Raw genomic sequence first — 27,635 nt, 5'->3', positions numbered from 1 at the left:
AAAGATGTGCAGGTTATACATGAATTAGCCATGCTATAATATCCAGGAATGTGTAGGTTAGATGGATTGGCCATGGAACATGCAGGGTTATAGGGATGGGGTGGGTCTGTGGAATGCTGTTTGGAGGGTTGGTGTGGGCTTGATGGGTCAAATGGCCTTCTTCCATACTGTAGGGATTCTATGACATGATGCTGTTGTACTGCCAGAGTGTTGCAGTATCAGAGGTGCAATCTTTTATTAAGCTAAGATGAAATATGACTTCTCAAGTGAACAGAAAATATCCCACGCCAATGTGCAAAAGGAGAGTAGGGGAGCTCTGGCTAGGTTATCCCTTAAAAGAAATGCTAAAGCAGATTATTTGGTCAGTATAGAAATGTTGTTATGAGGACCTACTTTTCTGTTTTGTATTCCGTGGAGATGGTATGATAGTTATAATGTTACTGAACAGAATATAGAGGCCCCAGACTATTTGAGAGATGGGTTCAAATCCAACCATGGCAGCTGGAGGAATTAAAATTCAATTCAGTCAGAATTTGAAAGCTAAACTCAGTGAAACTATGACTGAGTGTTATAAAGGCCCATCTGGTCTGTCCCTCATTCCATACTCTCAGTTAATACTTAAAATTGTGTTCTGAAATAACCCCAGCAAGTAATTCAATTCTAGGGCAATTAGGGATGGGCAAACAATTTCTTGTCTTGCCAGTGATATCCATATCCCATAAAAGATATCTACTTTTTGAACTGTGTACACCTATGTGAATGTGAACTTGGGAGGTAAACTTAGTAGGTTTGCAGATGACACCAAAATTGGAGGTGTAGTGGACAGCGAAGAAGGTTACCATAGAGTACAACAGGATCTTGATCAAATGGGCCAATGGGCTGAGGAGTGGCAGATAAGCTTTTCCAAAATGCAGCACCTCACAATCTAGATAAATGCGAGGTGCTGTATTTTGGAAAAGCTTATCTTAGCAGGACTTATACACTTAAGCGTAAGGTCCTAGGGAGTGTTGCAGAATAAAGAGCCCTTGGAGTGCTGGTTCATAGTTCCTTGAAAGTAGAGTCACAGGTAGATAGAATAGTGACAAAGGCTTTTGCTATGCTTTCCTTTATTGGTCAGAGTATTGAGTACAGGAGTTGGGAGGTCATGTTGCGGCTGTACAGGACATTGGTTAGGCCACTTTTGGAATATTGCATGCAATTCTGGTCATCTTCTTATTGGAAGGATGTTGTGAAACCTGAAAGGGTTCAGAAAAGATTTAAAAAGATGTTGCCAGGGTTGGAGGATTAGAGTTTTCAGAAGAGGCTGAATAGGTCAGGACTATTTTCCCTGGAGTGTCGGAGGCTGTGGGGTGACCTTGTAGAGGTTTATAAAATCATGAGGGGCATGGATAGGATAAATAGACAAAATCTTTCCTCTGAGATGGGGACTCCAGAACTAGAGGGCATAGGTTTAGGGTGAGAGGGGAAAGTTGTAAAAGAGACCTAAGGGGCAACATTTTCACACAGAGGATTCTGCGTGTATGGAATAAGCTGCCTGAAGAAGTAGTGGACGCTGGTACAATTGCAGCATTTAAAAGGGATCTAGATGGCTATATGAATGGGAAGGGTTTAGAGGGATATGGGCCAATTGCTGGCAAATGGGACTAGATTAGGTTAGGATATCTGGTCGGCATAGATGAGTTGGACCGAAGGGTCTGTTTCTGTGCTGTACATCTCTAATTCTATGACTCTTTAAGATTGTTAAGTCTTGCTATGTCCATAATTCCTTCACTGCATCTTTCTCATTTACAGACAGATGTGATCAAGCATCTAATTAGTTTATTGAAGGGTATTGTTTGATCAGTTTTATTATTTCTTCAGGGCTATGATGATGGCTATGGAGGAGAATATGACGAACAAAGCTATGACACCTATGATAATAGCTACGCTAGTCAGGTGGAGAGGTAAGTAAAATGGAAGAGAGTGCTGCATTTTCATATTTGTCTTAATGGTCCTATGTTTAAGAAATAAACCAAGCTATTAAAGACATAAGGAAATAAGTCAAGAAGTATTTTATACTGAGTTATCTCTTCACTTGAATTGTGAAGGAATATGGGTGGTTCCGATCTGTATCACCATTGACCAGGGTAGAACACAATTACACTAACAACATGAGGCTATTCTGCCCTTCAACCTATTCTGCCATTCAACCTGATTATGGCTGAAATGCACCTCAACTCCAGATAACCCACCTCTACTATTTTCTAGCTGGAGAGATCAAATGGTGAAATGAGGGAAGTAATGAAAGTGTAAAATGAGCATGTACAATGGCTACAATAACAATATATACGTATTTAGCACATTTTATGTGGTAAAGCATCCTACTTCTTTTTGCAGAAGTATTAACCAACAACATTTAACATTGAGTAACATAAGATAGTATTAGGGCAGATGACCAAAATCCAGAGGGAAGTTTTAAGGAATGTGTCCAAGTAGGAGACAGAGTTAGAGAGACTGGTCTATGAAGGAAACTTTGCAGTTTTGTTGGCTGAAATGGAGGTGCCAGTGTTGCACTGGGGTGAACAAAGTTAAAAATCATCCAACACCAGGTTATAGTCCAACAGGTCTTGGTGAAGGAGCAGCGCTCCAAAAGCTTGTACTTCCAAATAAACTTGTTGGACTATAATCTGGTTTTGTGTGATTTTTAACTTTGTTAGCTGAAAACACAGTCACCAGTGTCAGTTATACCAATCTGGACTCCAGGCATGATTAACAGAGGCAATTATTCCAACATTGCCATTCTTTTTTTTGTAGATATTTTTATTGAAAGAAAAGATTTTTTATAAAATTACAACAACAATAAACCAACAAAAAACATTATAAAAATAAAACAAAAAAAACACAACTACAGTATACTCATGTGCAAAATAAACAAATCAGTTAAAGCAATAAATAAATACAACAGCTCAGCACAACAAAACATTAGCTTCCATATTTGAGAGCATTGAGTAATACACACGAGTTTATTTGAAATTCCTCCTTCGAGGACATCAAGTTCACTAAATCAGATTGTCATGGCCACACAAAAGCCCTAGTTAAGATGGCAAATAAATCTAGATCCAGGTAGCCCAAAAAAGGCTGCCATACCATATAAAAAATTCCTGTTTTCTGGTGTACCACATTTGTAAAAAAGTCCAAAGGAATGCGTTCTGTGATAAACCTATGCCAACCCGACAGACCTGGGGGACTTTCAGAGATCCAACACATTAGAATATCTTTCCTTACACAAAACATGAGAATATTAAAAAGATTTTTCCCATGAGTGACGAGAGAAGATATATTGAGTAGGCCCAGGAGAAAAAAGATAGGGTCTATCTTAACCTCGGTCCCCAAGACCGTCTCTATAACTCCTGCCACAGCACTCCAATATGTACGGAGCCTGCAGCAAGACCACAGACAATGAGTGAGAGTACCGATACTTATTTTGAACTTAGGATCTAATGAAGATACTCCCATCTTAAATTTTGAGAAACAGTTTGGGGCCAAATGGACCCTGTGCAGAATTTTAAGCTGCATGGCATGGGTCTTATTATAGATCAAAATCTTCCTCACATTTTCGCAAATAGTTCTCTCTCACAGACCCCACAAAACCACTCAATGTCTTCTCAAAGATCACCCTCTAACAGATGATAAAGAGTACTAATAGAGAGAGTACTTTTCGCATGAAGCACCCTCTTCTCCATAACAGATCTATAGAGGTCGGTCAAAAGCATGGTCCCTTTTTGAATAAAATCCCTGACCTGAAAAAAAATGAAAAAGGTCTCTGCTAGCTACACCCTACTTATGGGTTATTTGGACAAAGGACATCATTATTTCACCTTCAAATAAATCACCTAAACAGAAGATTCCCCTCGCTGCCCAAAGCTTAAATCTGGGGTCCATTATCCCCAGCTGAAAACCCAGCACAGTAGCTATAGGGGTAAGAAAGAACATTTTGGATGTATTATCCTCACTCTGACACATTGCCCTCCATGCCTTAACAGTATTAATAACTTATCAGATTATGGCAATATTCCATAACTATCTTCATTTTATCTAAGAACAACAGACTAATGAAGGAATATTTTGCTTGGGCGGCCTCAATATCCAGCCATATTGATGCCAGGTCCTCACAAGCCCAGTCACTAACAAAGGATAGAAGGGAACTTAATTGATGTCTTTTAATATCTGGAAGGTCCACTCCCCCCAACCCATGAGGCAACTGCAATTTAGCCAGCTTGATAAGAGGTCGCCTATGGCACCAGATAAAGGAGCTAAACCATTCATTAAGTCTCCGGAAGCATTGCCTAGGAAAAATTAAGGGAAGCATTCATATAGGGTATAGGAAACGTGGAAGGACGTTCATTTTGATAAGAGCTACTCGGCCTAGCCAGGATATTGGAAGCACCTCCCATCGCTGGAGATCTTGCTTAATCCTGTCGAGTAAATGAGCAAAATTGGCCTTAAACAACTGACCAAAGACAGGGAGTAACAAAGATGCCGAAACAAAGAAAATCCTCCTGTGACCATTTAAAGGGGAACCATGATTCGCCCTTCACATCAGATATTCTCCTAAGAACACCCCCTTCCCCCTCCCCCCCCCTCACCATAGGTATAGCCTCCGATTTTGAGAAATTAATCTTATAACCTGAAAAAGAGGCAAATGAATTGATACATTGTATCAATGGGGTATTGAGACCACTGGATTCGACAAAAAAGCAAGAACATCATCTGCGTATAACACGATCTTATGCAATTTTGATCTACGGATAGCCTCCGCCAGCGACGCAATCACTAATATAAAAAGTAATGGTGAGGGGGGAACAGCCTTGCCGACTGTCCCTACAAATATTAAAATTACTAGATCTAACACCATTGGTGAGAACTGCTGCCAGAGGATCACTATAGAGGACCCTCACCCACCTAATAAAAACCTTCCCCAATCCAAATCGTTCAAGGGTATAAAAGAGATATGGCCACTCGACCCGATCAAATGCCTTTTCTGCATCCAAGGAGAGCACTAATTCCTGAATCCACTGCTGCTGACTTGCTTGAATCATATTCAGCAACCTCCTGACATTATTAGAGGATCTATGGCCCTTTATAAAACCATTGTGGTTGTCTTTAACAATGGAAGGAAGCACAGTTTCCAATCTTAACACAATCTTATCAAAATACACCTTTGCTGCTGTCTTCAGCTGATTCTCAAGTAGGCGTTGCCGCTCCCCCTTCTGTCATTTTTGACTGGCAGATTAAGATTAAGAAATAATTATCCCTCTGGCATAAGCCTTAGAAGTCTCCCAAAGAATAGACGGGTTACTGGCCATATCCGAATTGGTGTCTGAAAATACCTTAAATTAATTGAAGAAATATTCAATGAACTTACTATCCTTAAGAATAAAGGGATCCATTCGCCAGTGCCAAGAGCCTGCAACACTGCCTTGAGCCTGTCTCTAAATATACTGCAGCGTGGTCAGAAATGGTGATATTTCCAATTGTACAGGATGTTACCAAATCCAAGGATAATGCAGAGATTAGGAAAAGATCAATTCTAATATGTCATTTGTACGGATTAGAAAAGAATATAAATTCCCTACCCATGGGGTGAAAAGACGCCTCCAGACATCCACCAATCCCAGTTCAGCACATAAGTCCATTAGTTACTCACATTTAAAGAAAGTGTTGGGGGGGCCTCTAGGCATTCTATCCACCATGGGATCGATGAGGCAATTAAAGTCTCCCCCTATAATTATCTGCTGCGGCACAAGAACCAACAGTTTGGAGATTGCATCTACCAAAATTTTAAGGGGGTGCGCTTGGGGGCAATAAACACTGAAAATACCATACTCTTCTCCATGTATTGAGGCTTTAAGAATGATAAACCGTCAATACTCATCTTTAATCTGATCTAATAACTTAAATGAAATATTCTTCCTAATAAGTGTTGCCAATCCCCTGCTCCTACTATTAAAAGAGGAGACGTACACCCGATCAAACCCATTCTGCTACAGTTTCAAATGTTCCTTATCATCGCGATGAGTCCCCTGCAAAAGGGTTATATCCACTCGCTCCTTTCTAAGGCTAGAAAGCACCTTTTTCCTCTTAACTGGTGAATGGCTCCCTCTAATATTCCAGGTACACCATTTGAGGACACAATTAGCCATGACTCTCTACAACATCATTTGTTCTAGAGGCTCTAAAAAGGTAGAATTCGACTTACAAATTGCTGAGTATAAACAAAAAAACTCATAAAACCTAAAAAAAAAAAACTAATACAACTAATATACTAATAACTATGTATAAAAAAAAGCAACAAACATGAGGCACTTAATGAGGGACTCTACCCCTTGCCCACAGGAGGCACTTACATCTCTCAAAAGCACTTTCATAACTCCTTCCAGCCTGAGCCGCAACACAGGCCTGGGCCAAAAAAAGGAAAGAGAAAAAATTTTAACAAGGAAATTAAAAGTAGACACTCTATCCATCCCCAAATATACATTAATACCCATGAATATCAGAAAAAAAGTCAGCAATATTTTCTTTAAGAAAAGGAGAGAGAGAAAAGGTAAAAAGGAACTCTATTGTCACATCCTTTAAGTTATCTGATCTATTTTAAAGCATCCAAAAAAATCTTCACTTTTTCTGAAGAGTCAAATGAGCACATAGATCCATCATAAGTGAATCGAAGCACCGCTGGCTACCTCAGGGAATACAGGTTACCAGGGTCTCTCAGTCTTCTCTTGGCTTCATCAAAGGACTTCCTTTTATGAATAACAGCTACAGAGGAGTCCTGAAAAAACAATATCTTGGAGCCTTCATAAGTTAAGGCCTGTGGATTAATTCCCTTTATTCTAGAGGTCTCCATAACTTTTTTTTTATAGATATTTTTATTAGAAATTTAACATTTTTACAAGTTTACAAAAATAAACAAAACTCTCAAATATAAACATTGATATACAATTAAATCAAATATACAATAGCCAAAATTTAACAAAAGAAAAAAATACAGAAAAAGAAAAGGAAACAAAACTCAACTGTCTACTAATCTAACCTACAACTAACCAGAGTGTATATTTAAGTCTCTTACATGCTCGGAATGTGTTCACATCAGATGTAATAAAACCCGTATTCATGCGAGATTCCTCTCCTAAGGGGCCGCGGACCAGCCAGGTTTGTAATCTCAATTAAATAAAAGCCCTTGTTAGGATAGCCGAAATATCTGTATTTATGTAATTCAAGAAGGGCTGCCATATTTTATAAAATAATTCGGTCTTTCGGTGCACCATATTTGTAAGGAAGTCAAGGGGAATACATTCCATAATTAATCTGTGCCAATTTGAAAGTCCAGGGGGGCCCTCAGCCATCCAGTTCACCAAAATATTTTTCCTTGCGCAGAAAGAGAGAATAGAAAATAGTCTCTTCCCGTACATGTCCAGGGAGGGAAAGTTCGAAAAGCCCAAAAGGAGAGATACAGGGTCCACTTTAATTTCCGTTCCTAAAATTTCTGTCAGGGTACTTGCTACTTTAGTCCAATATCTACGGATCTTATGACAGGTCCATAGGCAATGTACAAGAGTGCCCACCTCTATTTTGCATTTGGGACACATTGGAGATGCTCCTGCCTTAAATTTTGCCAATCGAACCGGTGCTATATGGGCCCTATGAAGTATCTTCAGCTGGATAGCCTGGGTTCTGTTACAGATAGTAATTCTTCTAGCATTTTCCCAAATATCATTCCACGTTTCTATAGAGATTTCCAATCCCAAATCCTGATCCCATGTTTTAAGCAGATTATCCATATCTCCCGATACTTCATCATGTAGTAAATGATAAATAGTACTGACGGAAGATACCCCCACTGGTCGTAGGACACTACATTCTCTATCTGATTTATAAAGACTATCTAATAACGTAGTCTTCTTCTGTATATAGTCTCGAATTTGGAAGTATCGAAAGAGGTCACCATTAGGTAATCCGAATTTCTGACGCAGCAGTTCAAAAGACATCAGGACCCCATCCTTAAATAGGTCCCCTAGACATGAGATACCCCTGGATCTCCAGAGTTTAAAAGTGGTATCTGTAAACCCCGGTTGGAATCTCCATGCTTCCAATATCGGTGCATAGGGGGATGTTTTATGTGAATTACCCTCATTTTGCCGCATTATATTCCAAGCCTTAATTGTGTTTAGTATTATAGGGTTTTTACAGTGATCTGTAATGATTTTCCTCTTGTCTGAAAATAAAAGGTTAATAAGTGGGTATTTTACTTGAGAGGCCTCGATGTCCAACCAGATTGATTGTGGATCAGACAAGACCCAATCAGCTATGTAACTTAATAGGGAACTTAACTAATATTTCCTAAAATCTGGGAAGTCCAATCCTCCCCTTGTCTGTGGAAGCTGTAGCTTCTTCAGCTTAATGAGGGGCCGTCTATGATTCCAGATAAAGGAACCCAGCCAGCCATATAATTTACGTAGAGCCGTCCTCGGCAGCATCACCGGAAGCATTCTCATAGGATATAGGAGACGGGGCAGGACATTCATTTTGATTAGTGCTGTTCTACCCAACCAGGAAATTGGAAGGTCTCCCCATCGCTGGAGGTCCTGTCTTATCCTTTCCAGTAAATGCACAAAATTAGCCTTATACAACTGACCAAATACCAAATAATAAAAATGCCTAAATATAAGAAGCCCTCCAGGGACCAACGAAAGGGAAAAAGGGATCCATCCATTAAGTGGGGTGTCATAGCAAGGCCACCCATTGGCATAGCCTCCGATTTTGAAAAATTAATTTTATAGCCTGAGAATGCGCTAAATGTATTAATAACTTGGATTAGGCGAGGTACGGACATCAGAGGATTACTGAGGAATAGAAGAACATCATCTGCATAAAGGGTAATTTTATGTTTACCTGTACCAATCCTCGGGGCCGTTATATTAGGATCAGCTCGTATAGCTTCTGCTAGTGGTTCAATTATTAGCGTAAATAACAATGGCGAGAGGGGACATCCCTGACGGCAGCCCCTACCCACACTGAAGCTATCCGAACTTAATCCATTGGTAACCACAATTGCTTTGGGATCACTATACAATGTTGAGACCCATTTGGTAAACACCTGTCCAACGCCAAATCTTTCCAATGTGTAAAACAAATATGACCATTCAACCTATTAAATGCCTTTTCCGCGTCTAATTAAACTACTACTCCTGGTATCTTTCCCTGATGACAGGCTTGAATCATATTCAAAACCCTTCTAATATTATTGGATGATCTACGGCCCTTAATAAACCCCGTCTGATCCTCCTTTATAATATGTGGCAGTACCCTTTCTAGTCTCAGGTCTAACGTTTTAGAAAGGATTTTAAAATCTACATTTAGTAAGAATATTGGTCTGTATGACGTACAATCTTCTGGATCCTTTCCTTTTTTAAGGATAAGAGAGATATTTGCCTCTTTCAGCGAAGGTGGGAGACAGCCTTGACTATATGCATAGTTATACATGTCCATAAGTGGACCAGCCAATATTTCTGTAAATTCTCTATAGAATTCATCTGGGCCCGGTTCCTTACCGCTCTGAAGTTGCCTAATTGCATCAAGTATTTCTTGGACTGTTAGAGGAGCATTTAGGACCAATACCTGTTTCGGAGTTAGGCCTGGAAAGGTCAGGTTTTTAAAAAATGACTGCATCCTCCTAGTCCTATCTTCACAATCCTGCGATTTATATAACTCAGAATAAAATTCTCTAAAGATCGCATTAATCTTTTTATGATCATGAGTCAAAATGCCCGTACTTTCCTTGATAGACATAATAGTCTGAAGGGCCTTTTTTTTCTTTGCAAGAAATGCTAAGAATCTACCTGGTTTGTCGCCATATTCATATAACCTTTGTTTTGCAAATACTATTTCCCTCTTAGCCGTTTGAGTAAGCGTAGTGTTTAGAGCTGTCCTAAGAGCCGTAATCCTTTGCAATTTAATAATAGGTCTATCAGTGTATGCTGTTTCAGCTGCTTTAAAGCGAGCTTCAAGCAGACGCTGTTGTTCTCCCTTCAATTTCTTCTGGGTCGCTGAGTAGGAGATGATCAAGCCTCGCGTGTAAGCTTTGATGGTCTCCCACATCATTGATGGGTTGCTAGCCGTACCTGAATTAATTTCTAAAAAAGTTTTAAATTCTTGAGAGAAGTACTTTACAAATTTACTATCTTTCATTAGGAAGGGGTCCATAAGCCAATGCCGAGGGGATGTCCCATTGTTCCTCGCCTTAATTTCCATATATACAGCAGCGTGGTCGTAAATTGCTATACTACCTATTTTACAGGATGATATGGAATTTAAAAAAATCGAGGGGGCAAAAAACATATCAATTCTGGTATGACATTTATGTGGATTGGAGTAGAAAGAAAAATCTCTGCCCTGTGGATGAAGACATCTCCATACATCTACTAATCCTAATTCTTTGTTCAGATCCATCAATTGTCTAGATCTGGGAGATACTCCTGCAGTACTCTTGGGAATCCTATTTATTTCCGGATCCATAATACAATTAAAGTCTCCCCCTATAATTGTATGATGGGCACCAAAAGCCATCAATTTTGAAAAGGCTTTCGTTATAAATTTAAAGGGGTGTGCCGGGGGACAGTACAAATTTAAAATCCCATATTCCTCTCCATTTATGAGGGCTTTAATCAAAACATATCGTCCAGATTCGTCTTTTATCTGCTTTAGGATTTTGAAAGGGAAATTCTTCCGAACAAGAATAACAACTCCCCTGCTTTTTGAGCTAAAAGAAGAAAAAAAAGCCTGATCAAATCCACCCTGTCGTAATTTCAAGTGTACTTTATCCGACAGGTGTGTCTCCTGTAGGAGAGCTATATCAACTCTTTCCTTCTTAAGATTTGATAATATTTTCTTCCTTTTGACTGGTGAATTACTCCCCTTGACATTCCAGGTGCACCACTTAACCGACTGATCAACCATAATCATCTGGGCAAATCCGAGACCCCTCGGGAGGGGGAACCCTATCCAGAACATCCTGAGCGTAGAGCATATAAAATTTACAAAAATAAAGCCTCTCTAATACACCCACAACAATACAATAAAAAACTATTTCTAAATAAAAAAAATATAAAACGTATCTAAGTGGAGATTTTCCCCCTTGTTCCCAGGGGGTGTCACTTCCTCTCCAAAAGTCCATCATATCCTCTCCCAACCAATGCCCCACCCTTGACCCAGGCACTCCTCAATAAAATGAGGAGAATTCAGATATAATGCAAAGCTAGAGTTAACAGTGAGCACCCTACCCCCACCCATACCAACACCTGGATATATTTGGTAATGTTAATACCATATATAAACATATAACTATAAAATTACATCCTCAACAAATAATAATTAAATATACTAATACAAACTAACAAGGGAGAAACAACCCCGCTCCTAAAGACAGAGGTAAAATAAAATAAGGTAACCACCTCCCCCCACCAACATTAACCAAACCCCCCAGCTTATATATACATACATACACACACACATATATATATATATATATATATATATACACACACACATATACATACATCCCACATATATACATAAAATAATAAAAGAAAATAACCCCAAGGGGGGGAGAAAATCAAATCCCTCTCCCCACCCCCATGATAATATTAAACAGTAAGGTAAGAAAAAAGAAAAAAAAAGGGGGGGATATAAACCAAAGCGGGGGGAAAGGCAAACCAAGATCCATTATCTCTTAGAGTTTATCTAAGAGAGTCCAAGAATTCCTTAGCCTTTTCTGGCGATCCGAAGTTATACATGGATCCTTCGTGGTTAAAGCGTAGCGTCGCTGGGTAGCGTAAGGAGTACTGAATATTTAAGTCCCTTAAACGCTTCTTCGCCTCGTCGAATGCCTTCCTCTTTCGGACCAGAACTGGGGAAAAGTCCTGGAATAACATGATCTTGGATCTTTTATAGATCATAGCTTGGGGGTCTTTTTCAAGATTTCTAGAGGCTTCTAGGAGTATCTGCCTCTCCTTGTAGCTCTGCAGCCGGAACAGGACCGGGTGTGGGCGCTGGTTCGAGCCGGGCCTGCGGACTGCGACCCGGTAGGCCCATTCCACCCTTACCTGGCCTGATCCAGCCTCCAGATTTAAAAGCTGTGGCAGCCACTGCTCGAGGAATGCTGTAAGCTGGCCTTCCTCTTCCCGTTCAGGAAGGCCCAGCAAACGAATATTTTTTCGACGACCTCGATTATCGAGATCGTCAATGTAATTCTCTAAGGTCCGGACTCGCTGTTCGAGAGTCCGGACCTGATCCACAGCCGATTGCGCTGTAGTTTCGGAGGTCGGGGCCTTTAGCTCCGCCCCTCCGACTCGGCGCTCGATTTCTTTAATGTCTCGGTCGTGCTTCTGCAGCGCGGCCGAGAGTGAGTCCCATCGACTTCGGGATTCTTCGATGAAAGCGTCGATCTTCGCATCCAGTTTGGAGATCATTTCTACAAGGCTTGTCACTGTAGGTAAGTCCCCCAGGGTGGCTGTGGACACCTCAGCTGCAGCTGGAGAGGGTGGGGGAGGGGTTCCTGCTTGCTGAGAGTTGCGGGCTCCCTTCCCTTTAGTCATTTTTACTAAAGATTAGATTGTTTAAATTTAATATTAAACAACTAATTAAATTAACAGCTATTATAAATGATTTGGTGAGTGTGGTGGGGGTGGGTGATCCACTTTACCCAAGACTTGGGAGGAGCACTGTAGACTCAGACTTGCTGGGTCGCCGCCATCTTGAATCCCCCTCCATAACTTTAACTTTCTCCCTATAACTGTGGAGTCGCACTAGGACCGCGTGAGGGCACTGGTCTGAGCCAGGTCTACGCACCACAATCCAATGGGCCCACTCAACTTGCCCCTGGTCCAACGCAGTCTCCAGACCCAGAAATTGTGGCAGCCAGCTTTCAAAGAAGCTCACTAACTGGTCGCCTTCTAGTCCCTCCAGCAGCCCTACAGCAAAAACATCCTTCTGCCTACCTCTGTTCTCGAGGTTGTCGACTTGTTCCAGCCAGGTAAGGACCTGCTTCTCAAGAACTCGAATTTGTTCCTTTGAAGAGTCAATCACAGTCTCTGAAGCTGTGGTCCTTCTTTCAATCTCTTCTGTTTGGCATCCAAGGCCTTCCAGCTGCTCCTCGTGCTTATAGAGCTTGGCCGAAATCAGGTCCAGCCTACTGCAGAACTCCTGTTCAATTGACAACGCGATCATGTCTCTCAGTTTTGCAAACTTCATAGCTAGGGCCTGGTGGGAGAGTGACTCCAATGGATAGTGGTGGGAGCTGCAGCTGTGGCCGCAGAAGTGCCCAATGTCTCTGGTGAGTGTTCCATGTGTTCGGACTTGTTGGAACCTTTACTGTTTGTCATATTTCTTGGATAGAACAGACTTTAAGACATTTCTATAAGTGCTGTAACTCTTTAAATGCTGAATTTTCACAGAAATAACTTAAGTGGGGAGGTGAGAGTGCTACTTTGCCTGAACTGTGATGCAGAGCTCAACAGAGCAGACCTCTCAGATCACCGCCATCTTGGATCCCACAAACACTGCCATTCTGTATGGGAATTGGGATGCCACTATGTGGAGTCAACAACACAGACAGGCTGAAACTACCTGTATGTCTTACGTCAAGAAAAAAATATAAAAGAGAAAGGAAATAAACTAAAATTATTATTGATCCTGGAAGTTCCAGAACAAATGGAAATGAATGACATTTAAGTAATGTATAAACAAAATATAAAAAAAATCTCCAATCAGACGAATGACAGCATCGTTAGAAAGCCTGAAAAGTATTTTAGAACAGAAACAAGAAATCAAAAAATGTGTGGAGCAGGACTGGAATGTGTTTTTGATTCTAAATTAGTTTATAATTTAAACAAAGCTTGGCAGTTAGCTATCATTGATTGGCACATCATGAATGATAACTCATCTATCAATTAGTCCATTTGTCAACCAATCAGCAGACTCATCGCATATGGTATAAATATTGTTTTGCTTTTACTTTAGTTGTTATGAGTTGTCCTGACACGTGCAAGGTGAAAAACTTCAACAAAATGTGTCTGTTTTTCAGCAATACAAATGATTCTAGTGATTCAAGTGATTCTCATGACTCTAGGAAGTGTAGACATAGCAAAACTTAATAAGTTTATAGGTAATGCTGGTAAGTTCAGTGAAACTAATGATTCTAGAAATGCGGGTAAGTCTAGTGGTAGTGTAAATTTTGTGTTTCTGATCTTTCTAGCAATTATTGTGATATTGATAACTCCTCAGGTAAAATTTAACACATGTCTGGAGTGCCTTGCACTGATTAGAAGAAAGGATAATGCTGGCAGAAATCCCATTGTTGTATGTGATGTGTCTCTTACCTTACTGAATACAAAGCCCATCTGATGAGACAGATGGAGGGTCAGCAAAATGCAGTTCAGACTACAGAGTGTGCCCTGGTGAAGGAGGAGTTACATTTATCAAAAATAATCTCCAAAATATTTTCAATGATATCTTTTCCATTCCTATCAAATGAACAAAAGCTGAATCCTGTGTAATTGTGTTTTCCTAAATAGCTAGAAATTTGTGGTTCTGACTTTTTTTAACCAGCTTTATTTATGCATAGCTTAATCCATTGTAACGTAAGCAATGACAGTCTGTTGAACAATATTTTCTGCAATGACAAGTGCTAGTGAAATAGTAGTAGAGATCGGCCTAAATGCTGGTCCTCCATGTCTATTAATCCTGGTCTTTCCTCTCCAGGGACCTCCCATTTTTGTGTCAAGTTGTCTAATATCATCATTTTTCTCCCTCTTCTGCTTTTCTCTCTCTCTCTCTCTCTCTTTCTATCTCTGTACCTCTCTTGATAGTTAACGCTACAATCCTAGAATTAACCTGGTGGTAAATCTATCACTCAGATTCTGGCTCCACTACATGACTTGAGCACAAGATCAGAATTACACTGCAATGCAAGTCTGATTTGTTGGTATTGACCAGATGATTGTGAAAAGTTGTTTGCCCCATCTTAATACAATATACAATACACCCCCATGATACTCAATCTCAGCATCAACAGTTTAATAAAGAATTACTGTTACTTAGATTCTGCTCCCTGGAGGTTCATTTCTTGAGTTAATCACTCTTTGGGATAAAATCTGCTGTTGATGACAATGGCGAATGAGTGCTTGCTGGTAATTGATAATTAGCTATAGCCTACAATGCGCCACAGGCATCTCTCTTCAGTAGAAAGAGCAATTAGTTATGTGGATTGAGGGACACCACTCCACATTATTGAACTACAGTCAGTGTGGGGAATGTAGGATCAGGTGTAAATCATTCAGCCCCTTGAACCTGTTCCACCATTTAATGAGGTTGTGGCTGATTGCGGCCTAACTCCATATTATACCTGCCCTCAGCCCATACCCCTTAATACCTTTGCTTCACAAAAATGTATCTATCTCAGATTTAAAACTAACGAATAAACTCACACTGAAAGCATCATTCTGCACTATATGTTAGCCATCCAACCAGCTGATTTAACTAAATTTATAATATTATGTGATCTAAGGTGACATTTATCTAGAGGTATTTCTAGCCTCCTGTGCAAAGATATTTGACTGAAGATTGCCTGTGTCACATTTGAACCTTGGTTCGTTTGCTTTAGTGGTACCCTTTGATTCCACATCAAATACTATATCTAACTTCTCTTCGTACTTTGGCTTGGTTGTTAAGGCATATCATTAAATCCCCAAGACCCCAAGTGACTTTCAAGTGGTGGTGTTCAATTGTAAAGTTAAGCAGAGTTTTCGTGTCCTTCGCTTGATTCGGTTCTGTGACATTAACTGAAGTGAAACAGGAGATTTTCTACCTTTATAAAATTCTACTCTTTAGTAATACCACCATGCAAACAGACACATTCTTTGTGCATCTTTTTATTGAGGTAACACATTGCCCATATTTGTCAACCCAATAATCACTGAAAGGCCTTGCTGTGTTATCCAAGAGAAAGTGAGGACTGCAGGTGCTGGAGATCAGAGTCAAAAAGTGTAGTGCTGGAAAGGCACAGCAGGCCAGGCAGCATCCGAGGAGCAGGCAAATCGATGTTTCGGGCATAAGCCCTGCATCAGGAATGTTGATGTGTTATCGCATGAGCTGAGGTTTATATTAGAATTCAGGATTATATGACATTCGGAATTCACTGGGACTAGCAGGGGGACAGCCTATTAGTACATGGAAGTTCTAAAAGTCAGTAAAGTATGTTAGACTGAAAACAAAAAAATACTGGAAATCACAGCAGATCAGGCAGCACTTATGGAGAGAGGACAAGCTAATGTTTCAACTCTAGATGATTCTGCATAAAGCTGGTGTGAAGTGTGGAGAGGGCAGCATTTATGCGATAGGTGGGGGGGGGTGCAGGGTTGGGGGGATGATGAATGTGGAGTGCTGGGGGAGAATGCAGATTAAGTGATTGGAATGTGAGAATGGTAGAACAAAGATGTGTCTAACTACCAAACAGGAAAGAACAGACAGTCCCACTGGAGTGGGAGATAGGGAGAGAGGACTCGGTGACAGGGAGTGTAACATGTAAAGCTAAAAGGGGAAGGAATGAGAGTAGGTTCACAATCTGAAGGTGTTGAACTCAATATTAAGTCCAGAGGTTGAAAAGTGCCTTGTCTGAAGATGAGATGTTATTCCTCCAATTTGTGCTGTGATTCGCTGGATCATTGCAGCATGCCAAGGACAGACAAGTGGGCATGTGAGCAGAATGCTGTGTTAAAATGACCAGCTAAACAGTGGTTTCTTTACACATCCACTTCATTACCAGATTGTGTTAGCTTTGCTGGTTAGTGTTTGAGAATGCTGAAGTGACCCACATGAGGCAACTACTTTTTACAGGGTGTGCTGTTTGAAGGAGTTTGGAGTCAGAAGTTGGAGTCATGACAATGCTGGCAGCTGTGAGGGCCTGCAGGTGTATACTATTCATCACTGAGACAATTAAGCAGTCCTGCCGATGTAAGCCAAGATGGCACGGCCAGAGCTTATCCATTTGACTAACAGCAGGATCGTGATGTCACATTCATGAATTCAATTCTGAAAGTAGTTTAGTGACCTTGGCAGAGCAGAAAAGGAGAGGCCGGTGAAACATTTGATCACATGCTGATGTATGGATCATCCCAAACCCCTCACGTTACCTGCTCGAGTGCATCACTCTCCACATCTTGGGCACACTTCCATCCCTGTCTCTCTGTGGACTTCCTCATACCCACCTCGGATTGTATACCCTGACAAACCCCTCCTCCTTATGCATTCTCTCTCTCGGTCACACTCAACAAATGCTCTCTATCCATTAAGCACATGCCATTGCATTCAATTGTAGATTCACTTATGGATGCCAAGTATCATGGGAGAGGGAAAACAAATCTGAGGTTCTCCTCTAGCCAAATCTGTGACAATAACTGTGGAGGAGAAAATTCTGGAAATAATGCTGAGAGTACCTGACCAGGGCAGAGGGAGTGGGATCATCAAGCTACCTCGTGACAGAATTAAATATGACACAGTCATGAGGCATACAATGCTCACACATTTTGGCTTAATGTCAATGACAACTGAACAATAATATGCATACAATGATCGCTTAAAACATTTTGACAGTTTCTAGGCCAATTTTTAAAATAATTTTCTCATCAAGGAGTGAATATGTGTCAGACTGATCCTTGGGAAGTTGGAGGAGACTGTGCCTGGATTCTCTTGGGTTTCAAAGAATGAGAGGTGATTTCATTGAAACTTGTTAAATTCCTTCACATTTGTCAGGACAGATGCAGAAAGGTGTTTTCCCTGGTTTGCAGAGGTGGGAGGGGTTCCAGAACCAGCAGCCACAATCTCAGAATAAGAGGAGGTAATTTCAGACTGAAGTAAGAATAAATTTATTCTCTCAGCAGCTGTTGAATCTTTGGAATTAGCTACTCGACAGGCCTGTGGTGGCTTGGTCATTGATTACATTCAAGATGGCTAGAAAGATTAAACGGGGCCATGAAATATCCTTGACAAGTATGATTGAAGGGAATCTCAAGACGTTTTATATATATGTTAGGAACAAGATATTAAGTAGGGAAAGAGAAGGTCCACTCAAGGACAAAGAGGGAATTTATGCAAAGAGTCATAGAGTCATAGAGATGTACAGCACAGAAACCCTTTGGACCAACTTGTCCAGGCCGACCAGACATCCCAACCCAATCTAGTCCCACCTGCCAGCACCCGGCCCATATCCCTCCAAACCCTTCCTATTCATTTACCATCTAAATGCCTCTTAAATGTTGTAATTGTACCAGTCTCCACCATATCCTCTGGCAGCTCATTCCATGCACATGCCATCGGCGTGAAAAAGTTGCCCCTTAGGTCTCTTTTATATCTTTCCCCTCTCACCCTAAACCTATGCCCTCTAGTTCTGGACTCCCTGACCCCAGGGAAAAGACTTTGTCTATTTCTCCTATCCATGCCCCTCATAATTTTGTAAACCTCTATAAGGTCACCCCTCAGCCTCCGACGCTCCAGGGAAAACAGCCCCAGCCTGTTCAGCCTCTCCCTGTAGTTCAAATCCTCCAACCCTGGCAACATCTTTGTAAATCTTTTCTGAACCCTTTCAAGTTTCACAACATCTTTACTATAGGAAGGACACCAGAATTGTACGTAATATTCCTACAGTGGCCTAACCAATGTCCTGTACAGCCGCAACATGACCTCCCAACTCCTGTACTCTGACCAATAAAGGAAAGCATACCAAACGCCTTCTTCACTACCCTATCTACCTGCGACTCCACTTCAAGGAGCTATGAACCTGCACTTCAAGGTCTCTTTGTTCAGCAACACTCCCTAGGACCTTACCATTAAAGTGTATAAGTCCTGCTAAGATTTGCTTTCTCAAAGTGCAGCACCTCGCATTTATCTGAATCAAACTCCATCTGCCACTTCTCAGCCCATTGGCCCATCTGGTCCAGATCCTGTTGTAATCTGAGGTAACCATCTTCCGTGTCCACTACACCCCCAATTTTGGTGTCATCCGCAAACTTACTAACTGTACCTGTACCTAACTGTACCTCTAATGCTCACATCCAAATCATTTATGTAAATGACAAAAAGTAGAGGACCCAGCACCGATCCTTGTGGCACTCCACTGGTCACAGGCCTCCAGTCTGAAAAACAACCCTCCACCACCACCACTACTCTCTGTCTTCTACCTTTGAGCCAGTTCTGTATCCAAATGGCTAATTCTCCCTGTATTCCATGAGATCTAACCTTGCTAATCAGTCTCCCATGGGGAACCTTGTTGAACGCCTTACTGAAGTCCATATAGATCACATATACCGCTCTGCCCTCATCAATCCTCTTCATTACTTCTTCAAAAAACTCAATCAAGTTTGTGAGACATTATTTTCCATGCACAAAGCCATGTTGACTATCCCTAATCAGTCCTTGCCTTTCCAAATACATGTACATCCTGTCCCTCAGTATTCCCTCCAACAACTTGCCCACCACCGAGGTCAGGCTCACGGGTCTATAGTTCCCTGGCTTGTCTTAAACAGTGGCACCATGTTTGCCAACCTCCAGTCTTCCGGCACCGCACCTGTGATTATCGATGATACAAATATCTCAGCAAGAGGCCCAGCAATCACTTCTCTAGCTTCCCACAGAGTTCTCAGGTACACCTGATCAGGTCCTGGAGATTTATCCACCTTTAACCATTTCAAGACATTCAACACTTCCTCCTCTGTCACCATCTATTTCCCTACAGTCTATATCTTCCATATCCTTTTCCACAGTAAATACTGATGCAAAATATTCATTTAGTATCTCCCCCATTTTCTGTGGCTCCACACAAAGGCCGCCTTGCTGATCTTTGAGGGGCCTTATTCTCTCCCTAGGATTCTCCTTAATTCTATTTGCCAAAGCTATCTCATGTCCCCGTTTTGCCCTCCTGATTTCCCTCTTAAGTATACTCCTACTTCCTTTATACTCTTCTAAGGATTCACTCAATCTATCCTGTGTATACCTGACATATGCTTGCTTCTTTTTCTTAACCAAACGCTCAATTTCTTTAGTCATCCAGCATTCCCTATGTGTACCAGCCTTCCCTTTTACCCTGGAAAAAGTGAGGACTGCAGATGCTGGGGATCAGAACTTAAAAATGTGTTGCTGGAAAAGCGCAGCAGGTCAGGCAGCATCACAGGAGAAGGAGAATCTTCGTTTTGGGCAGAAGCCCTTCTTCAGGAATCTTCAAGAAGGGCTTATGCCCGAAACGTCGATTCTCCTTCTCCTTTGCTGCCTGACCTGCCGTGCTTTACCTTTCACCCTGACAGGAATATACTTTCTCTGGATTCTTGTTATCTCATTTCTGAAGGCGCCCCTTTTTCCAGCCGTCCCTTTACCTGTTAACATCTGCCTCCAATCAGCTTTCCAAAGTTCTTGCCTAATACAGTCAAAATGAGCCTTTCTCCAATTTAGAACTTCAACTTTTAGATCTGGTCTATCCTTTTCCATCACTATTTCAAATCTAATAGAATTATGGTCGCTGGCCCCAAAGTGCTCCCTCACTGACACCTCAGTCACCTGCCCTGCCTTATTTCCCAAGAGTAGGTCAAGTTTTGCACCTTCTCTAGTAGGTACGTCCACATACTAAATCAGAAAATTGTCTTGTACGCACTTAAGAAATTCCTCTCCATCTAAACCTTTAACACTATGGCAGTCCCAGTCGATGTTTGGAAAGTTAAAATCCCCTGCTATAACTACCCTATTATTCTTACAGATAGCTGAGATCTCCTTACAAGTTTGTTTCTCAATTTCCCTCTGACTATTGGGGGCTCAATAATACAATCCCAATAAGGTGATCCTCCCTTTCTTATTTCTCACTTCCAGCCCAATAACTTCCCTGGATGTATTTCCGGGAGTATCCTCCCTCAGCACAGCTGTAATGCTATCCCTTATCAAAATTGCCCTCCCCCTCCTCTCTTGCCTCCCTTTCTATCCTTCCTGTAGCATTTATATCCTGGAACATTAAGCTGCCAGTCCTTCCCATCCCTGAGCCATATTTCTGTAATTGCTATGATATCCCAGTCCCATGTTCCTAACCATGCCCTGAGTTCATCTGCCTTCCCTGTTAGGCCCCTTGCATTGAAATAAATGCAGTTTAATTTATTAGTCCTACCTTGTCCCTGCCTGCCCTGACTGTTTGACTCGCTTCTGTTCTCAGCTGTACCCATCTCAGATTGATCTGTTTCCTCACTAACTCCCTGGGTCCCACCCCCACCTTACTAGTTTAAATCCTCCCAACCAGTTCTAGCAAATTTCCCTGCCAGTATATTAGTCCCCTTCCAATTTAGGTGCAATCCGCCCTTCTTGTACAGGTCACTTCTACCCCAAAAGAGATTCCAATGATCCAAAAATGTGAATCCTTCTCCCATACACCAGCTCCTCAGCCATGCATTCATCTGCTCTATCCTCCCATTCCTGCCCTCACTAGCTCGTAGCACTGGGAGTAATCCAGATATTACTACCCTTGAGGACCTCCTTTTTAAATTTCTGCCTAACTGTCTGTAATCTTCCTTCAGAATCTCAACTTTTTCCCTTCCTATGTCATTGGTTCCAAGGTGGACAATGACCTCCTGCTGGCCCCTCTCCCCCGTGAGAACATTCTGCACCCTCTCTGAGACATCCTTGATCCTGGCACCAGGAAAACAACACACCATTCTGCTTTTTCTCTGCTGGCCACAGAAACGTCTGTCTGTATCTCTGACTACAGAATCCCCTAACACAATTGATCTCTTGGAAGCCGACGTACCCCTCATTGCATTAGAGCCAGTCTCAATACCAGAAACTTGGCTGTTTGTGCTACGTTCCCCTGAGAATCCATCACTCCCTACATTTTCCAAAACAGCATACCTGTTTGAAATGGGTATATCCACAAAAGACTCCTGCACTAGCTGCCTACCTCTCATACCCTTCCTGGAGTTAACCCATCTATGTGACTGTATCTGAGACTTTCCCCCCTTCCTATAACTGCCATCCATCACATACTGTTGCTGTTGCAAATTCCTCATTGTTTCTCTGTCTCTCCAACCGATCCACTTGATCTGATAAGATTTGCATCCAATAGCATTTATGGCAGATATAATCCGCAGTAACCCTTAAACTCTCTTTAAATTCCCACATCTGACAAGAAGTACATATCACTGCAAAGGCCATTTTTGCTCCTTCACAATCTACAGACCCAGAAAATAACACCGTCTTATTCCTCTATAAACACTGCTAGAAGAGATGGGTGAGATCCTTATGATTACTTTGTATCAGTATTCGCCAAGGAGGAGGACATGGTAAGATTAAGGAGGGGTATATTGATATTCTGAGGCATGTTGATACTAAGAAGGAGGAGGTGTTAGGTGTCTTGAAAAACATTAAGGTAGATAAGTCCCCAGAGCCTGATGGGATCTATCCTAGGATACTGAGGAAAGCAAGGGAGGAAATTGCTGGGGCCTTAACAGAGATCTTTGTACCTTCTTTAGCCTAAGAGGAGGTCCCAAAAGACTGGAGAATTGCCAATGTTGTTCCTTTGTTAAAGAAAGACAACAGTGCACTGAGGGAGCTGGATTAATATCAGGGACTTAATACGTGTAAATAAAGGGTGACTTGGTGACAGGATACTCGCCTGCATAGAGTTATTTCACTACCCAGTAATAACATCAAACATTAATCCTGCTAATGCTCAGTATTAAATGTTTATCCACATTGTTGACTTTTGGAAGTTTTATAATCCACTTCAGAAACTTGCTGCTGGCTGTCACAGGGGATTTACAATGGGGAATGTATTAGATATTAGTTATAATGTTGTATTTGCTACTACAGATTCACAATGATACACAGCATTGTAAAAGGAAGCCATTCATCCCATTAATGCCTGTGCTAGCTTCTTGAAAGAGCTGTCCAATTAGTCCCACTCGCCGCACTGCATCAAGCTGGACATTCTAATGTAGTACTGAACAAATACTTCAGGGGGTGCTGATTCTTTGTTGCCATGGTGAACCAAGGCCCTAGCTATCTGAAACAAAGTCTTCCTTTTGCATTCTTTCAAAAAATACTTAGGGGATTTCTCTCTGGTCTCCTAGAAAATACTTATCCTTGAATCAAGACCACAAAAGCAGGTTAGCTTGTCAGTATCACATCATATTTCAGGGTGTCTTCCTGTCTATAACTTAGCTGATGTGTTTCCTAGATTACAACAGTGACTATTTTGAAAGTATTTGATTGTAAGGCCCTCTGAGATGCTGTATGGTCATGTAAATTGTTTTCTCAATGCAAGAATTTCTTTGGGGGAGACTGTGTTCTAGTGGTAAAGTTAGCAGACTAGTAATTCAGAGACCCAAGCTACTGCACAGCAGCTGTCAGGGAATTCAAATTCAATTAATAAAATTTAGAATTGGAAGGTAGTAGCAGTGACCATGAAAATATCATCAATTGCCATAAAATCACATCTGGTTTTCTAACACCCAGATCCAAGTAATTTTCTTTGACACTTACTGCCCTCTAAAATAGTCTGGCAATGCTCCCAATTCAAGGACAGTTTAGAATGAGTACCAAATGCCTACCATTCATGTCAAATCCTGTGGAAAAAATATCTAAATTTCTTATCTCCACTCGTACACTCAAAATGAATTCACACGATCACTTATTGCACAAAAAAGGTTTTCTGGGTGTTGCGGCAATTACTGCAAATTTGTGTCATTTAGATGCCAAACATCTTGCCATTAAAAATTCCTCATTCCTAATTACTCAATGAAATTCAACTTAGAACTTTGCATACATCTCCTTATTCCCTACAAAATAATTACATTGATTTGAATCTCTCAACTCATATCAGAGGGTGGGTGTAGACTTGTTGGGCCGAAGGGCCTGTAGGGAATCTAATAAAAAAAAGTAAACACAAAGAAAACAAAGAACCACAGACACTGGAAGCATGAACAAAAACAGAAATTGCTGGAGAAACTCAGGAGGTCTGGCAGCATCTATGGAGAGAAAGCAGAGTTAACATTTCAGGTTGAGTGACCCTTAGTTCTGAACAGAGTTCTGAAGAAGGGTCACAGGAGAACCCTACTCTTCCAACCGCAACAAGGACAGAACCCCCCCCCCGGACCTCACCTTCAATCCCATCAACCTCTACATTCATTGCATTATCCTCCGCTATTTCTGCCACCTACAAATGGACCCCATCACCAGAGATATATTTCCCTCCCCACTCCTATCCACATTCTGTAAAGACCATTCCCTCTACGACTACCTGATCAGGTCCACGCCCTCCAACAACCCACCATCCCCTCGCGGCACCTTCCCCTGCTACTGCAGGAATTGCAAAACCTATACCCACACCTCCCCCTCACCTCCGTCCAAGGTCCCAAAGGAACCTTCCACATCCATCAAAGTTTCACCTGCACTTCCATACATGTCATTAACTGTACCTGTTGCTCCCGATGCGGTCTCCTCTACATCGGGCAAACAGGTCACCTACATGCAGAGCACATCAGAGAACATCTCCAGGGCACCCACAACAACCAACCCCACCGTCCTGTGGCCAAACAGTTCAATTCACCCCCACCCCACCTCTGCCAAGGACATGCAGGTCCTGAGCCGCCTCCATCGTCACTCCCTCACCACCTGACACCTGAAGGAAGAACGCCTCATCTTCTGCCTCGGAACCCTCCATCCCCATGGCATCAATGTGGATTTCACCAGATTCCTCATTTCCCCTCTTCCCACCCTATCCCAGATCCAACCTTCCAACTTAGCACCACCCTCAAGATCTGTCCTGCTTGTCCATCTTCCTTCCCACCTATCCACTCCACCTTCCTCTCTGAACTATCACCATTACCCCCACCTCTGTCTAGCTATCACACTCTCAGCTACCTTCCACACAGCCCTACCCCCCCCCCCCCCTCCCATTTATCTCTCCACCCTCTCAGTTCACAAGCTTCATTCCTGTTGAAGGGCTTTTGCCTGAAATGTCTATTCTCCTGCTTCTCGGATGCTGTCTGACCAGCTGTGCTTTTCCAGCACCCCACTCTCAATTCTGATCTCCAGCATCTGCAGTCCTCACTTTCTCCTGAAATGTGTGGGGCTTGGTAAGGGACAGGGAAAGAAGTATTCAGGTTCTAAGATTATTGAACTCAATATTGAATTGTCATAATAATAATAAATGATTCTTAATAAATGCATTTACATGCCTGTTGAATATAAATTTTGGTCAGCTCCATGACAACTTTCCATTATTAAAAGTGAGAGCAGAAATGTCACAAATATCACAAATATCACACTCTTAGTAGTTCTTGCCACTTACCTATATATCTAGTTTGTAGAGATTGTCTTTAGAATGATGTTGAAGTATTGAAGTATACAGGTCAACAAAGGGTAACAGTGCCCACAAACAGCCATTTGATTGTATTTAAGCACAATTCACCTGGAATGTGTTGCTTTCAGACTTGGATGACTATTGATTTGATGGTTGGAAGATTGCTGCCTTTGCTTCTCTTCTTGACAGTGACAGATATGCAGATTACTTTGAACGAGAAGACATTTTATCCCTTAGATTTCCTTCCTGAAGAATGTCTTCCCTACAGAAACAGGCAATTTATTATTTCTTACCTGATAATATAGTCATTCTTTTCTCAGTGACTAACGTGTAATTCATAGGATGACAATTGACATAAATGTCAATCAGGATCATTTTTTCATGAACACCTCAGGTTTTCCATTCATTGTAGACTGTAGAACCTCACTAACCACATTATGTGATTAGCTGTTTGATTTATTGCATTTATGACACTTTGCCTCTGATTTGCACAATTTCTGAAAGCAAATTATTGTTTTGTGGATAAAGCGTTCACTTTTAGTAACTGGGTACTGTCTGTACCTATGAGGATTTGTTGCTCTACAGTGATGACAAGGACCTCACTGGCTCTGTGTTCACTGTGATATTTCCCATGTATCATTTGCTGCTTTATACTTTAAGAATTGAATGGTGTGTGCTGATCTCCGATATTATACCAAGCTTAATCTCCTTCACTTTGGATTAATATGTTGTTTCTGGGCTTCTGTTTCACTTACCATCTGAATGGTTTTGTTTAGAGTTAGGTCGTCTTTAGACTGTAATTATTCTGGCAAATATTCCTCAATACTTCTTATAATAATCCTGTTTCTTATGAATTCTGATTTTAATTCATCATGGTCACATTTCTTTACTAATATGTGGATGTCAACACTTCAGTTATCTGCATTGTGAATTCATCAGGATTTACCTGTCTGCTGAATTTTTCTATTATATCTTGCTCTGACAGCAATTTTATTAGTTCTAAAGTTGAAGTAGTTGAGAAAGGCTTTCCTTACCTCTTCAAAAGTATTTGTTGCTTCATCTGTCATTTACTAGCTATAATGCCATCATTTGTACACCCATTTGTGTACAGAGTGTATTTGCTTATTCAACTTCTGATTTAGTATCTAATTTGGAATCTATTCTCTATCAGAGAAGTTGTTTTCTTCAGGATATCCAATTCAATATTATATTTGGCCAATCTCTGAAGGTGGACCTTTTTGGCAATATTAATTCCAATGTCATGTTGAGGATTCGCAATAAGAGTTTCTTCTGTAGGATTCTTGAATGTTCAGTAGTTTACTGCTGCTAAATGTACTATATGAGCAAGTGAATTAAAATAGAATCTGAAGATAACACACCACTGCTCACCATGCAGTATAAGCAGTCACACCCAATCTATTCTCGTACCTATCACCTTGTATGGGCATACATTTTCACATCACTGCATGTACTGCTGTTCATAATGAAGATTGCTATTACCATCCTCTCTGAATGAGGAAATTATAATCCCTGCTTAGACTCGTGTGGTAGAGGAAAATATTGTTACAGGAAAACCAGATGTTAGGCCTTACGCCTTTGAAATCCTAAGCTGTTCTGCCCACAAATCCACATAACATCAGTACAGGAGGTGGGGAGGAGGTGCTTATGGCACTCCTCAATATTAACCCTTTTAGGCCCACAGACAACCACAACAGGCACTACTCTTCAAAAGCATTAAATTGGCTGTCAAGGCCTTTGCGATCTCCAGAGGATATGAAAGGTGCTATGAAAATTCAATTCTTTTTCTCTCTGATTGTAATTAAAATCTATAAACAGTCAGCCCCTCTCTACAGAATGAGTAAATATATTGCTTGGTATTCACTACTACTGTACCACACTCTAAAAGTTAGCAAGCAAGATGACGTCAGTATAGAAGAGCATTGGTATAGATTTGCAATGACTTGAGATGTTATACATTGTGAATGGAGAAAAATATAGAATCATGTAATTTTACGGAATGAAAAGGGGGCCATTTGGCTTCCCACTAAATCTTTGGAAGAGATATCCATTTCTTCTGAGACCCTTTGCCGCCTTCTCCTAGCCTTTGCCTCTCTTGGTGGAGCAATCTGTTTCTTTATTGTTAGCCTCAGTAATTGCAGGGTTAACATCTACCTCTGTTTACCTATTGCTAAAGTTACAGGAAGACATATTCTGCTTG

At 41.2% G+C, this 27,635-nt stretch overlaps 1 protein-coding gene across 1 annotated transcript in view; it reads left to right on the top strand.

Annotated features, from left to right (window-relative positions):
- khdrbs2 (KH domain containing, RNA binding, signal transduction associated 2) overlaps positions 1-27,635 on the top strand; it is a 547,070-nt gene that overhangs the window by 453,006 nt on the left and 66,429 nt on the right. The window contains exon 7 of the mRNA XM_043681416.2: positions 1,861-1,943. Within this exon, the coding sequence (XP_043537351.1) occupies positions 1,861-1,943 (83 nt within the window). The remainder of the gene's footprint in view (positions 1-1,860; positions 1,944-27,635) is intronic.

Source organism: Chiloscyllium plagiosum, unplaced genomic scaffold (genome assembly GCF_037043375.1).
Source record: "Chiloscyllium plagiosum isolate Xiang-an unplaced genomic scaffold, Cpla_swu_hap1 HiC_scaffold_3, whole genome shotgun sequence".
In the NCBI taxonomy this organism is placed as follows: domain Eukaryota; kingdom Metazoa; phylum Chordata; class Chondrichthyes; order Orectolobiformes; family Hemiscylliidae; genus Chiloscyllium; species Chiloscyllium plagiosum.
Note: the sequence above shows the minus strand (reverse complement) of the source record. Positions and strands in the feature narration are given on the sequence as shown.